We start from the raw sequence: 13,094 nt of genomic DNA on the forward strand, positions 1-13,094 counted from the left end.
TAGGACTTTGTATTGTGGACGCAGTGCATTATTTCCATTATTGTTAGCTAAATAATAATAACAACAATAATAATATAATATAATAATAATAATAACGATAATAATAATAGTTTTTTGAATACTAAAATTGCCTTTGTTTGGCAAAATAAGATCAAAATTGAGTAAAAAATAAATAATTAAAACAGTTAAAAAGATAAGTTTTTTTTTTTAGGTTCGAGAGGTAGGGGGAGCTATATTGTTGAGGAGGTCCTTGTAGTGGGTAATGAGTAGTTAAAAAAAAAAAAGGTAAATTCTGTTTGACCAGTAGCCAGTGAGTTTTGTACATATTGGAGTTTATAGAGGATGCTGGTATACATAACATAGGATTAGTAAGGGAGAACAAAGAGCAAAAGGCAAGTACATAATTCCAAATGAATTAGCCAGGCACTTTTTTAGACTGGTAGAGGATATACAGTAGCAGTTAATCTATTTATTAGGGTACTGTCCAGTTAATGTCCCCAGCCCATACTCAAAACTACAAAATAGATTAGGGAGGGCCTATAAAAGGATGAGGATCATTGTCCATATCGTACATAAAAATAGACCATTTTTAGATGTTGCGGTTGTCGTATATTTGTTTACATTTGTTTATAATATTTTCTTCAGCTAGGCTTTCCAATCTGCGCTTTATAATGCATTCAAATGCAATGATTGTATGAACTTTGACAAAACAATTAGATTTGGTTATTTCACATGAACGGCACATGAACTGGCATACATGAATATAAATTCAATCCGTGCTTTCAACTGCATTAGCCTACCATGCAAAAATAACATAATTCTGACAAATAAAATAGGCCTATCCTCTTCCTGCTGCTGCAGCTAAATGTTGCATGTAGCTTTGGTCCAAGCTACCCCAATATTTGATGGAAGAAATAACTAATTACACTACTAGACTTCTGGAAATTCTGCTACTTAGAAATACTATTATATTAATTATACAATTAATTGTGTTATATCATTTATTTTTATTTTTATTAAATAATAAATAAATAAACAAACAAAAAATCGGAATAAATCAATTCGGGACATGGCTTACATGTTCTGTGGTCTACCAGGTATCTTTATGCAAGTCTCTGACTTGATTAACATTACAATTCACACATTAGATTAGACAACATAAACTAATGAAGGTAGTATGTATACATTTTTGTATGTCAAGATAGAAAACATTGCTGGTAATAGACATATACAGTCCTTTCATCAACACCTCATAGTTAACATACACGTTGTAAATAGGCCATATGCCATGGAATTCCGCAGCATATGCCGAGCTCGCCGTCTCTCCAGGAGAAGCTGGTCGTTGACTGTGTCAAATACTGTAGACAGTCAAATATCATCAAATCATTTCACACACTTCACATTAATCCTTTAATCTTTCCTCATCTTTCATTCATGCATTAACATCCTATATTAAGATTGCCTAATGAGACGATGGAGGGTCGACGGTGGACAGTAGACGGTGGGTCCACGTCACAAACGTAACGCACCAAACTTGGCTCAAATACTGTTCAGGGGTCTGCCGTGATAATAGTCACACCAGGGGCCATGTTCACCCACCAGGGGCCCTATTAGGGGAGCCAAAGGGGCCATGTGTGGCCCCCAGGGACCTCAAGGGGGCCTCAAGCACCGATGCTCTAATCTTGGCACAAACACTGTTCAGGCGTCTGACATGAGAATTGTCACACTAAAAATAATAGCTCTGATCAGCACAATATAGGACTAGATTTGAAGGCGGCCTGAAAATCTGGTATTCAAATACACTCCTTCCCACTTCTCATTATTTAAAATGTTACTCAGATTTGATTGAATAATTACAGATAAAAAAGATTTCTGTATTTCGATTGGAGCGTCTAGAGACAAAGATGGGGAAATATGCTTGTGCAACACACGACTCCAGCTAGAACCAGAGATGTTGCAAGCATCTGGTCAGCAGCTCAGCTTTTTATTTTTTATTTTTTAATTAAATTTTTATCCCACGATGTTATAACGCATTTTTTCACCCTTTGCCAATTGCCTATGTAATCCTGGGCGCTACACTGCCTCTGCCAGCCTAGGGAGAGCCTAGAGCAGAGCTCATGCCTCCTTCAATGCATGAGAGCCGACAGGGGGTAGGTTCCCTGGTTGAACGTAGCGCGTGGAAGGAACACGTTATTCCAACCAGTTCCTTTCCCCTCCATCAGGCGCCCCGGCTGACCAGGGGGAAGCAGTATAGAGACCAGGATTACAGCATGTTTTTGTGAGGGTACCTACCCGGAGACACGGGGAGAACATGCAAACTCCACACAGAGTAGGCCCTTTCATCAACCCCACCTAGGGTATGGGCACTGATGGCACAGAGGAGAGAGCACGCCCCCCAGCGCCCATAGCGTCCTCGGCGGGAATCAAACCCACCCAGCAGCTCAGCTTTTTTTTTAGTGGTTGTTTAGTTTCTCACCACAGCCGGTAACCTCACATGAGGACAGGCCGGGCTGCTTGTCAGCATTGATGCTGCTGAGGAGGTCAGGTAGCTCCTGTGTGATTGCCTTCTCGAGCTTTTCCATTAGACAGCCTCCCATGTAGGAGCAGTGAGACGACAGGGCTTTGAAGTCAGTGATCCGATTGATGCAGAAGAAATCACGGTAAGTATTGCGGTTGGGTAGGTCATATTTGTTAACATTGGTCATGCTCAGGAGGGATTTGAAGATGTAGAACTTGTCAGGGTCATCCACAATCTCCTTGAAGACCAGCTCGGGATCACTGAAATAACCCTTATTGTCATAGAAGGCTTTAATATAGCTGTCGACCAGGAGAGCATGGATGCGCACGCGGATGCTGTGCTGGCGGATGAAGGCGATCTTGTTCTCCAGGCGGTTTACAATCACCTTGTTGAGGTCCTCCAGGAGGGAGATTTCTTCACGCTTGAAGAGCTCCCAGCTGGTGTCAGGTTTGTAGGCGTACGGCCCGAAGGAGCTGACATAGACTCGTGGAGGCTCAATCACATTGATGAGGGGGGCTAAACTCCAGAACAGGGCTCCATAAACCCTCATCAATTCCTGCGTGTCCAGGTTGTCAGCCTTGTTGAGGATGATGCGGATCTGGGACTCACGGCCCTTCAGCTGCTTGAAGATCATCTCCAGATGATCCAGCTTGGTGGGGTCAAACAATATAAAGATCAGGTCAGCACGGTCGATGAACCACTGGCAAACATCGTTGAAGGGGTAGCCTGGATGAAACAGAGAAATAGTCTACATCAATGCTAGAATTGGAGAGCCCTGTGAGTTTGTGTGTTCCCATAGCACACCAGTTATCCAATAGCCATAACGCTCACACTTTCCCATTTCAATTTGCATACAATTTTTACCCCAGATTATAGCCACTAGGTGGGGCACCGTACTTTGTGCATTGGCAATCTACAGGGAGCTGCAGAGAGCACATGCCCCATTCACATTAACAGGAAAGTGAGCTGCTTCAGCTTCCTATTGGTTCACATCAGCGAGGGCCTGAGCTGGTCACCACCCATGGGTACCGTTGTAGAGGTGGCGAGACAATTGCTATCTGCTTGGTATGGATGATGCTCTACTCACGACTGCAAACTAAAGCTCTACAGAAGGTGGTCAAAGGAGAAGTTCACCCAAAAAAGTACTTATTTTCTATCAATTACGCACCCCATGAAGCCTTGAATTCATGGAGATTCTTTTGTTTTTGGAGCATTCCTGAGCCAATAATTTGGTGACCGGCGGTCTCTCCGGTAGGAGACTCTATGGAGACTCCTTTGAGTCTCCTACCGGATACATTAGCATCTTTCCGGCGGTCATCAATTTTTTTGGCTCAGGAATGCGACGAAAACAAAAACATCTCCATGAATTCAATGCTTCATGGGGTGTGTAATTGATAGAAAATAAGTACTTTTTTGGGTGAACTACTCAACAGCGCAGCACAGCACATCACCAGGACTGAGCTTCCAGACGGTAGCAGAGTGAAGATTTTGTCACACCGGCTTTCCCATTCTCCATTAATAAAGGTCATGGGCAAGAGAATGAATTAATTGGTATGCCAGCCTCATGGGCAGTTAAACACCTTCTTCAGGGGAAAGAGAACCAGCAGCATGAATGTTTTTATTGTGGCCAATGAGGAAGAAATAACTAACAACAATCTTTATAAGGAGCTGATTTAGTTGTCTATAAGTGATTAATTAAGACATGTTTGCAATAACTTTTTGATAATAGAATCACATTCTGCATTCATAACAAATTCAACGACTTCTGCTTTTCAGAAATAAAACGTACACGTATACAATACATGTGCATTACAATCGAAGGTGAGGGGACAGCTAGGAGGAGGGCTGGCAGTGTCAGAGGGTAAAGGTGTGTGGGGGGGCTTTCAGGTCACAAGGGCCCAAACGCCTGAATGACGCTTTTTCTAGTCTTTTGGCCTTAATAAGATCAAATTCAAATTGATCACAAAATATCAAACTGGTTATTCAAAAACACATTATATTATGTGAAAGGATGCACTTTTTAGGTACAACTTATTCAACATCAACATTGTATCCCCTGAGCCTCACCTCTCTCTTGCTGCTTGCGGTTTTCCATAATTCCAGGTGTGTCTACAAAGGTGACATGTTCCAGCAGCTTGTGGGGCATCTCAATACCTGTCAGCCTTTTCAGAAATTTCTGGCCAAACTTCTCGAGATGGGAGAAAGGACGGGAGCTGTCTGCTGCCATGACAATACCCTCCACTTTGGCGGTCTTCTCCCCGTGCATGATTATAGTAAACTCAGAGGTAGTGGGTTGAGCACCTGAGGACAAACGTTGAACAAATTACAATATGAGGAAAAGTTGGAGTTGGTTGGGTCAGAAAGAGATGGAGAGAAGTGCAGCGAGGAAAATGACATGCTTTAATGGAAGATAAGAAGAGAATGAGACTCATTTTCTTGAAGAGGGAAATTGAGTAACATCAGCTGTTGGCTAACCTATGGGGAGCTGGTAGGGACTGTCTTGCATGCCCAGAAGATAGTTGATCATTGAGGACTTTCCTACACTCCAAGGTCCCAGGAACAACACCATGGGCTTTGAGTTAATCTCTTTTTCTGTAAGGCAAGAACAGGAGTAATTGTCAGAAAAACGGTTAACAAAAGCATAACCCTCAACTTCACAAATTCAACTCAAACACTGAATGCACACACTATAGAACAAGGTGAAGCAGAATGCACACACAGCCAAAGCGTCCATCATACCTGAGAGCTGATGCTGTCCCAGATCGTCGTACTTGTAAGCCTGCCTCAGGGGTTCGATGGATGAGCGGTAGATGTCATGCAACTTCTCCAGAGCTAAATGAGAATGAAAAAGCAGTGAGAATAAGATGTCAGAGACCAAAAGAGGCAGATGGAATGGATAAAAGAGAACACACTAATTGTGAGAGGATGAGTTTGACTTGTCAGTTAGACTAGTGTTAACCTACCTTTCCCATTTGCACTAATATACTATTAACAGGTCTTGGAGCATGTTCTAGCCTTCTCATCAGATAAACAAACAGTTCAGGGCCGCTAACTTACTCCACCACCAGACGCTATCCCATTCTAACCTGTATGGTATTGTGTGTCCTCCTTATAATCGAGCTGCAGCGTTTCATCGATGTGAGATCCGTCTCTGAGGATGGAGGGGGCATCTTTTTCTTTCTCTGCAAACACAAACAACAAAGGAAACATTATGAATTAATCACTATTCACTGCCTTATTTCAATTTAAATACAGCAATGCATTAACATAATAACAATTAAATGTGCTTTGTAATTTGTACTTTTGAATACCTAAGTAATTTTAAATGCATGCCCCCATAAATAGACTATTGAATAACAGCAACAACAAGCCACGTGGTTACATTTCCCTTTCAGTTGATAAAGATAGCTAGCATAATCATTCTTGGGCATTCATCTTCATCCTGCAAGTTACCCTACAAGTTATACTTTATCTTATAATCATCTAGATTTACTGTACCATGAATTTTAACTTGCTTGCAGTATTTTTCTTTTTTTTAAATTCAGAAATACGGAACAATAAGTATTTTTGGTACACTATCAAATACCAGTTACATAGTATGGATCTGAAATACTGCCCATCCCTGACAAAGTAACACAATACAGTATTATATCAACCCAACCATAAACGTACGTCATGCCACTGTGTCTACATTAGCATTATCTACTGTAAGTAGAATAAATTGTACAATAAATGCAAGTAGAGTAGAACAGATGTCTACTGTAGTGAATAAGAAACTAACCCAGATAACTGTTATAACGCTTCAGGCTTACCTTCTGTGGCCTGCAAGAGCAGCAGGGAGACAAAGCAGATTGAAACTAAACCCTTCATGGTAGCTGAGTTCAGGAGAACTGTATCATACATGTATGCCTTGACACAGACTTTATACTGTTGAAAAGTTGGAGGGGAAAGGGGGTGGGGGCACAGAGACCCTAATCCAGCTCCAGTCCTCTGGCCCATTCAACTATTGATCTATTCATCTAATCTTGAATATCCTGAATGAATGATGAGGAGATTGGATTTAACCACTGCACTTTACATGCAGTAGGTGTCCATGAATATGTGTGACGCCGCATCACTGATGCCCACTGCCATTGACCCTATTAAATAACACAATCATCTTTCTCCACTCAACTGGTCTGTATTCAAATATGTACAGGAAACCTTTGACTGTGGAGGGCAGCATTATTGTGTACAGTAATCTGACGGAAATGAAAAGAAAGTGAAAGCACAGTGCAGCTAGAAAACTAACCCAGATAACGAATTAAAATGCTTCAGTCCCTTACCTGCTGTGGCCTGTAAGAGCAACATGGAGACGAAGCAGCAGATTGAGACTAAACCCTTCATGGCGGCTGCCAGGAGAACTGTGATAGTTACACAGTTCTGTGTACAGTATGCCTTGACCCAGACTCAGTTCTCAGTTTTTTTTTTTTTTTTTTTGGATAATGGGCACAAACGTAATAACAAAATATAGCTGCAAGCAGCGATAAGCGGGGCCAGGGAATAGAGAGAGAGAGAGCGAGAGAGAGAGAGAGAGAGAGAGAGAGAGAGAGAGAGAGAGAGAGAGAGAGAGAATAGATTGAAGAGAGAGAGAGAGAGAGAATAGATTGAAGAGAGAGAGAGAGAGAGAATAGATTGAAGAGAGAGAGAGAGAGACGGAATAGATTGAAGAGAGAGAGAGAGAGACGGAATAGATTGAAGAGAGAGAGAGAGAGACGGAATAGATTGAAGAGAGAGAGAGAGAGACGGAATAGATTGAAGAGAGAGAGAGAGAGAGACGGAATAGATTGAAGAGAGAGAGAGAGAGAGAATAGATTGAAGAGAGAGAGAGAGAGACGGAATAGATTGAAGAGAGAGAGAGAGAGACGGAATAGATTGAAGAGAGAGAGAGAGACGGAATAGATTGAAGAGAGAGAGAGAGAGACGGAATAGATTGAAGAGAGAGAGAGAGACGGAATAGATTGAAGAGAGAGAGAGAGAGACGGAATAGATTGAAGAGAGAGAGAGAGAGACGGAATAGATTGAAGAGAGAGAGAGAGAGACGGAATAGATTGAAGAGAGAGAGAGAGAGACGGAATAGATTGAAGAGAGAGAGAGAGAGACGGAATAGATTGAAGAGAGAGAGAGAGAGACGGAATAGATTGAAGAGAGAGAGAGAGAGACGGAATAGATTGAAGAGAGAGAGAGAGACGGAATAGATTGAAGAGAGAGAGAGAGAGAGAGACGGAATAGATTGAAGAGAGAGAGAGAGAGACGGAATAGATTGAAGAGAGAGAGAGAGAGACGGAATAGATTGAAGAGAGAGAGAGAGAGACGGAATAGATTGAAGAGAGAGAGAGAGAGACGGAATAGATTGAAGAGAGAGAGAGAGACGGAATAGATTGAAGAGAGAGAGAGAGACGGAATAGATTGAAGAGAGAGAGAGAGAGAGACGGAATAGATTGAAGAGAGAGAGAGAGAGAGAGACGGAATAGATTGAAGAGAGAGAGAGAGACGGAATAGATTGAAGAGAGAGAGAGAGAGACGGAATAGATTGAAGAGAGAGAGAGAGAGACGGAATAGATTGAAGAGAGAGAGAGAGAGACGGAATAGATTGAAGAGAGAGAGAGAGAGACGGAATAGATTGAAGAGAGAGAGAGAGAGAGAGAAACGGAATAGATTGAAGAGAAAGAGAGAGAGAGAAACGGAATAGATTGAAGAGAAAGAGAGAGAGAGAGAGAAACGGAATAGATTGAAGAGAAAGAGAGAGAGAGAGAGAAACGGAATAGATTGAAGAGAAAGAGAGAGAGAGAGAAACGGAATAGATTGAAGAGAAAGAGAGAGAGAGAGAAACGGAATAGATTGAAGAGAAAGAGAGAGAGAGACTTGGAAAAGGAATAGATTGAAGAGAGAGAGAGACATGGAAACGGAATAGATTGAAGAGAGAGAGAGAGACATGGAAACGGAATAGATTGAAGAGAGAGAGAGCGAGAGAGACATGGAAACGGAATAGATTGAAGAGAGAGAGAGAGACATGGAAGCAGAACGGATTGAATGGACATCTCAACCTATTGCCATTAATAGGAATCGAACCCTCAACCTTTGGATTAACAGGCTGCAACACTACCTATAGTGCTATAGCTTTGTACAGATTGAGGTTGTCTGTTGAAGATAAAAGTGAACCAGTGAAAGCAGCCGACCTACAAGCTCAGAAACACGTTGCTATCTGAAAAGTTGTGAGATTGTAGATCGGAGAGAGAGAGAGAGAGACATGGAAACGGAATAGCTAAGGATAATTCCTTTAACAGGTCCGTTCATGAAAGTCCTTGCGGTCTTGTTTCCAATGAGGGCCTGTGAGCAATTAGGGGTTAAGACTCTTGCTCAGGGACAAATTTCATTTGCTGTCCTGGCCTGGAATCGTACCTTTGGCAACTAGGGCCTCTGGCTCCCTAGGCTGGCTCACTAACCACTCAGCTATGGCCGCCCCTCAAAAGAGAGAGAGAGAGAGAGAGAGAGAGAGACATGGAAACGGAATAGATTGAAGAGGGAGACATGGAAACGGAATAGATTGAAGAGAGAGAGAGAGAGAGAGAGAGAGAGAGACATGGAAACAGAATAGATTGAAGAGAGAGAGAGATGTTAGGACCAGTTTATAATATCTGTGTACAGAGATATATATTATAATGTGTGTATATAAGTTCTTTCTTTGATTTGTATTCATTTAATTGAATTCCTGCAATGTATTAATCCAATGTGTAATATGTCTGACAGTCCTTATCAGCTAGTAGAATTCCACTCCTCTGTACTCCTCTGTCCCCTCCCCTTTTCTAATAAAGTGCTTGGACAGAGGGGAGTGCGCCATTGTGATTTTGGACCTTGTGAAGTGAGTTACATGGTGGTCACAATCCTCGTCGAGTAAAAGAGATCTCGTGTGTCACGTGTAAAATTCTTTATCTGTGTGTGATTAACAGCAAGGGGGTTTAAGATTACGATCAAGAACCTAACATTTCACTGGTCCTTCGTGTCGGATTTCTACGTCGTTTTTGGAAGAGGAGAAGAGGACGCATCGCAAGTCTATCGATAGCCAGAGATCCATGAGGGTCCTGCAAAGCCCTGGGGTGTAAATTCGCACCAGGCCGGTGTCCTAAGCAAGTCCGAAATCTTCTCTTCGACGAACGACTGCCGAAATCTGAACGTGATCACACGCCTATAAGAAACACGTAAGTGGTCCTGGTGTGGACATATTGTTGTTATTACTAAGGTGTAATATTGACAAGTGTGTTGTAGTTGTGCATAGATAAGCAACTACAGTTATAGTTGTGTTGTAGTGGCGGGGGCCACTGCATTTTATTAGCTGCAATTGTATACTGAGAAACGAGTTTTGTGTGAGTGCAAGAGAGAGTCACGGTAGTTAAAAGATAAAGAGTCTGATAGCTCCCTCCGGAGGATTTAGTGAATTATCCTTTGGGGCAAGTCGACACGTAGTGGACCCTCCAGGGCAGATCCTTTTGTCTATGTTTAGTCTATATATCTTATAACCCCCATATCATTCTCAGGGGTGTACGGTGTGTGGTTTGAATGTGATAAGTTAGCTGATCCCCTGGGCTAGTCCACACGTGGTAAACATTGGTGAATATTTGGGTGTGATACAGTTTTGACCAGTATACAGCAGTGCCTAGATAAATGTTGAAATACACTTAGTTAGGATAAGAACAAGATATTTACAGTGAATAAAATAATTTCTACACATTGAACAGAACATTATAATAACCACACATATTTAAGTTTTCACCCACATAATAGTAATTGACTGCTAATATGGAGAAGGAAAAAGAAGATCCTGTGAAACAAGTGATTGTAGTCGATGTTACCAACGAAGGAGATAAGCCAAAGCAGGGCAAGAAGAAAGGCCAAACAAGGGCCCCCAGATCATGTTTTAGGTGTGGTCGTTTAGGCCATTTTGTGGCTGATTGTATATCAAGCACAACAGTACATGGATGGGATGATACGAGGAAAGAGAAAGGCCAAACAAGGGCCCCCAACTCATGTTGTATATGTGGTCGTAAGGGCCATCTTCTCTTCGGACTGGCTCTTTGCGAGTCATGCAATATGTCAGGCTGGGATGATTAGAGAAGAGAGAAAGAGAAGAAGGTAGGAGGCTGTGCGCATTAGAGCGACAGCGAGAGAGAGAGAGTTTTGTAGTAAGAAAAACATGTTTTGTTTTGTCTAAAAGATGTGTAAATGAGAGAGTGGATTGTGCATTTTTCGTGATCTGTATGAATTGCCCCATAGATGCAGTAATCATTTAAACATTTCAAATTTCCATGTCGTGGTGCACAACGACATGTAAGGAGTGATGTTTAAATGAGTGAGAGAGAAGAGGAAGAAAGAGAGAATTTGTATGTGTATGTGTGTGTTCAGGTGTTAGTGTACATGAATTGTGAGTGAATGTGGTGTTTGGGTGTAATACATACAGTATGTACTATATGTAAAGTGTGAAGGGTAGCAACAGTAGTGTAAAAAAATGACGTGCGTGTGTGCTTGTATACGTGCATGTGTGTAGGTTCATGTACCGAAAAGAATGTGTGTGTGTGTGTTTGGAGCATGTGGAATGACGTCACTTACGTTGGAGAGTGTCAGGTACTGTGTGTGTGAGAGGAGTGAGTATATATATTTTATAACAGTGATGCATGAGTATGAAGTCTGAAATGTGCAGATTGTATGTGTGTCTGTCTGACTGTCTGTGTGTGCGCCTGTGAGCATGTGTGCGCGTGTGTGTGTGTTCACATGTGTGCGTGAGAGAAAGAGAGACAGAGAGACAGAGACTGAGTACTGGAGAGTGTGTGTGTGTACGCTCCAGTGAGCCTGCCTCTGTGTGTGTGTGCGTGCATGCGTGTGTGTGTGTGTGTGTGTGTGTGTGCGTGCATGCGTGTGTGTGTGTGTGTGTGTGTGTGTGTGCGCGTGTGCGTGTGTGTGTCAGTGAAGTCAAGCCAAGAAAGAGAGAAAAAGGAGAAAGCCAGAGGCAAACTACTCATTTAAAGTATTTTTACTCAGTTTGGGAACTTTAAAGTATCTGTACTCATTGTTTAAGTATTTCTACTCATTTAAGTATCAGCAAGAGTTTGTTAATAGTCCAGCCATTTTCTCAAGGGAAATAGCTAAATGTTAAGGCCACGTTGTCAGGTTTCGTCTCACGTTATCTCTTGTGTTGAGTTAGTAGTAGAATCTCCCACATGTGAAAGTATGGGGGAAGAGTAGCAGGCCACTGTTTACATTCAGATAGAAGAGCAGCTTAGATACAAGCACCAAAACCCAAGAATAAGAGAGAGCTCCTTGCAGTATGCCCCATATAGTTTGAATTGCGTAAGCAGAAGACGTTTTTGTTAAGTTAAGACAGATGATGCACATTTTGGTCTCTGTGTTGGCCCTTCCTGATTATACTAAGTCCTTTATCCAAACTGCTGAAGTTAAAGAAGTTTTTTTTAATGATTTATGTCTTGTTGAAAGAGCAAGGTACTAAGTTAAGGCTTCTAGGTTTTTACTCCAAATGTCTCTTAACTAACCCATTAAGACCTGGAACCTGTGTAAATTTTTGATATGTACTGAACCTCATCTCACTAAAGTTCGTTGCCAAGATGCATTTTCTACTTTGTTTATTTTTTGCTGCACAGTAGACTAGCAGAGGCACTTTTACGCCTGGGAAACGTTTATGTAGATAAGATAGCAAAGGAACCTAGTCGCGCTTCAGATGGGAGTTTTTATTTGTTATGTCTGCCACCAGTGACACAGACCATTTCACACTTAGGATCTGAAGTTGAGTCATGACCATAGGTCATATCTCAAACAGGAGGGATGGTACACATATAATATATAATTAAGCAGCATTTTCACACTTATAATTTTCAAAATTATGCTACACAGTTTTGTACATGTTTTTAGACAATGAAAAGGTAACGAAAGGCCATATGTAAGACTATTATTTCCACTTATTGAAAAGTGATGATACTGTAAAACTAGATTGAATTACAGATGTGTCAAAACGGCCATAGCCATAATGCATCACATTAGTGGAGCTTTACATGAAAATAGTCCAAAGTGCAAATTATCTGTCTAGTCTTTTCTCTCTCCCTACAGGGACTGAAGCACTGGTGATCTGCATGCCGTGATAAAGATCATCAAGCGACAGGACCAGGACCAACTCTGCGCTGAGAGGGTCCGTTCCGAGTCCTGGTCACCAACACAATTGCTGTGAAACGTGTTATTTGGATCCACAAAAGGCCACTGTAAATTGGTGCGAACATTATCAGATATTTAAGTAATAGGAGTGCTAAAGCCAGCAGCGGGTGGGGCCGAGCTGATAGCGCTACGGTCAGACCCAAACCTGGAGAAGACTCCCATTAGAATAATCCCCTTCCCCATTCCTATTACACCTAGAATTGCACCCCTGGTATTTTTGTGAGTTTTTTAATTTCTATGAGTGTATTATATATTTGTATTATTAAAGTTACTCGTAAATCGAGGAGTGTTGACGAAAATGTTTCTCACCGTCTAAATCTAA

At 41.8% G+C, this 13,094-nt stretch overlaps 1 protein-coding gene across 1 annotated transcript; it reads right to left on the bottom strand.

The window, feature by feature from the left end:
- Window positions 1-2,339: 2,339 nt before the first annotated feature.
- On the bottom strand, window positions 2,340-6,950 carry LOC308098848 (sarcalumenin-like). Its single transcript, XM_080447314.1, has 6 exons — window positions 6,844-6,950; window positions 5,605-5,700; window positions 5,258-5,350; window positions 4,994-5,110; window positions 4,586-4,819; window positions 2,340-3,244 (listed from the first exon to the last, which is right to left on the bottom strand). The coding sequence occupies exons 1-6, from the start codon at window positions 6,902-6,904 to the stop codon at window positions 2,454-2,456; spliced, it is 1,392 nt and encodes a 463-aa protein (XP_080303440.1). The 5' UTR covers window positions 6,905-6,950; the 3' UTR covers window positions 2,340-2,453.
- Between the last annotated feature and the right edge of the window lie 6,144 nt (window positions 6,951-13,094).

Source organism: Gymnoscopelus braueri (assembly GCF_963280865.1).
Source record: "Gymnoscopelus braueri genome assembly, chromosome: 13".
NCBI lineage: Eukaryota > Metazoa > Chordata > Actinopteri > Myctophiformes > Myctophidae > Gymnoscopelus > Gymnoscopelus braueri.

Coding starts and splice junctions, on each gene's coding strand:
- LOC308098848 (XM_080447314.1), bottom strand. CDS start 6,904: ATGAAGGGTTTAGTCTCAATCTGCTGCTTCGTCTCCATGTTGCTCTTA. Junction 5,701..6,843: donor GCTCTTACAGGCCACAGCAG/GTAAGGGACTGA, acceptor TTGTGTTTGCAG/AGAAAGAAAAAGATGCCCCC. Junction 5,111..5,257: donor GGGACAGCATCAGCTCTCAG/GTATGATGGACG, acceptor CTTGCCTTACAG/AAAAAGAGATTAACTCAAAG.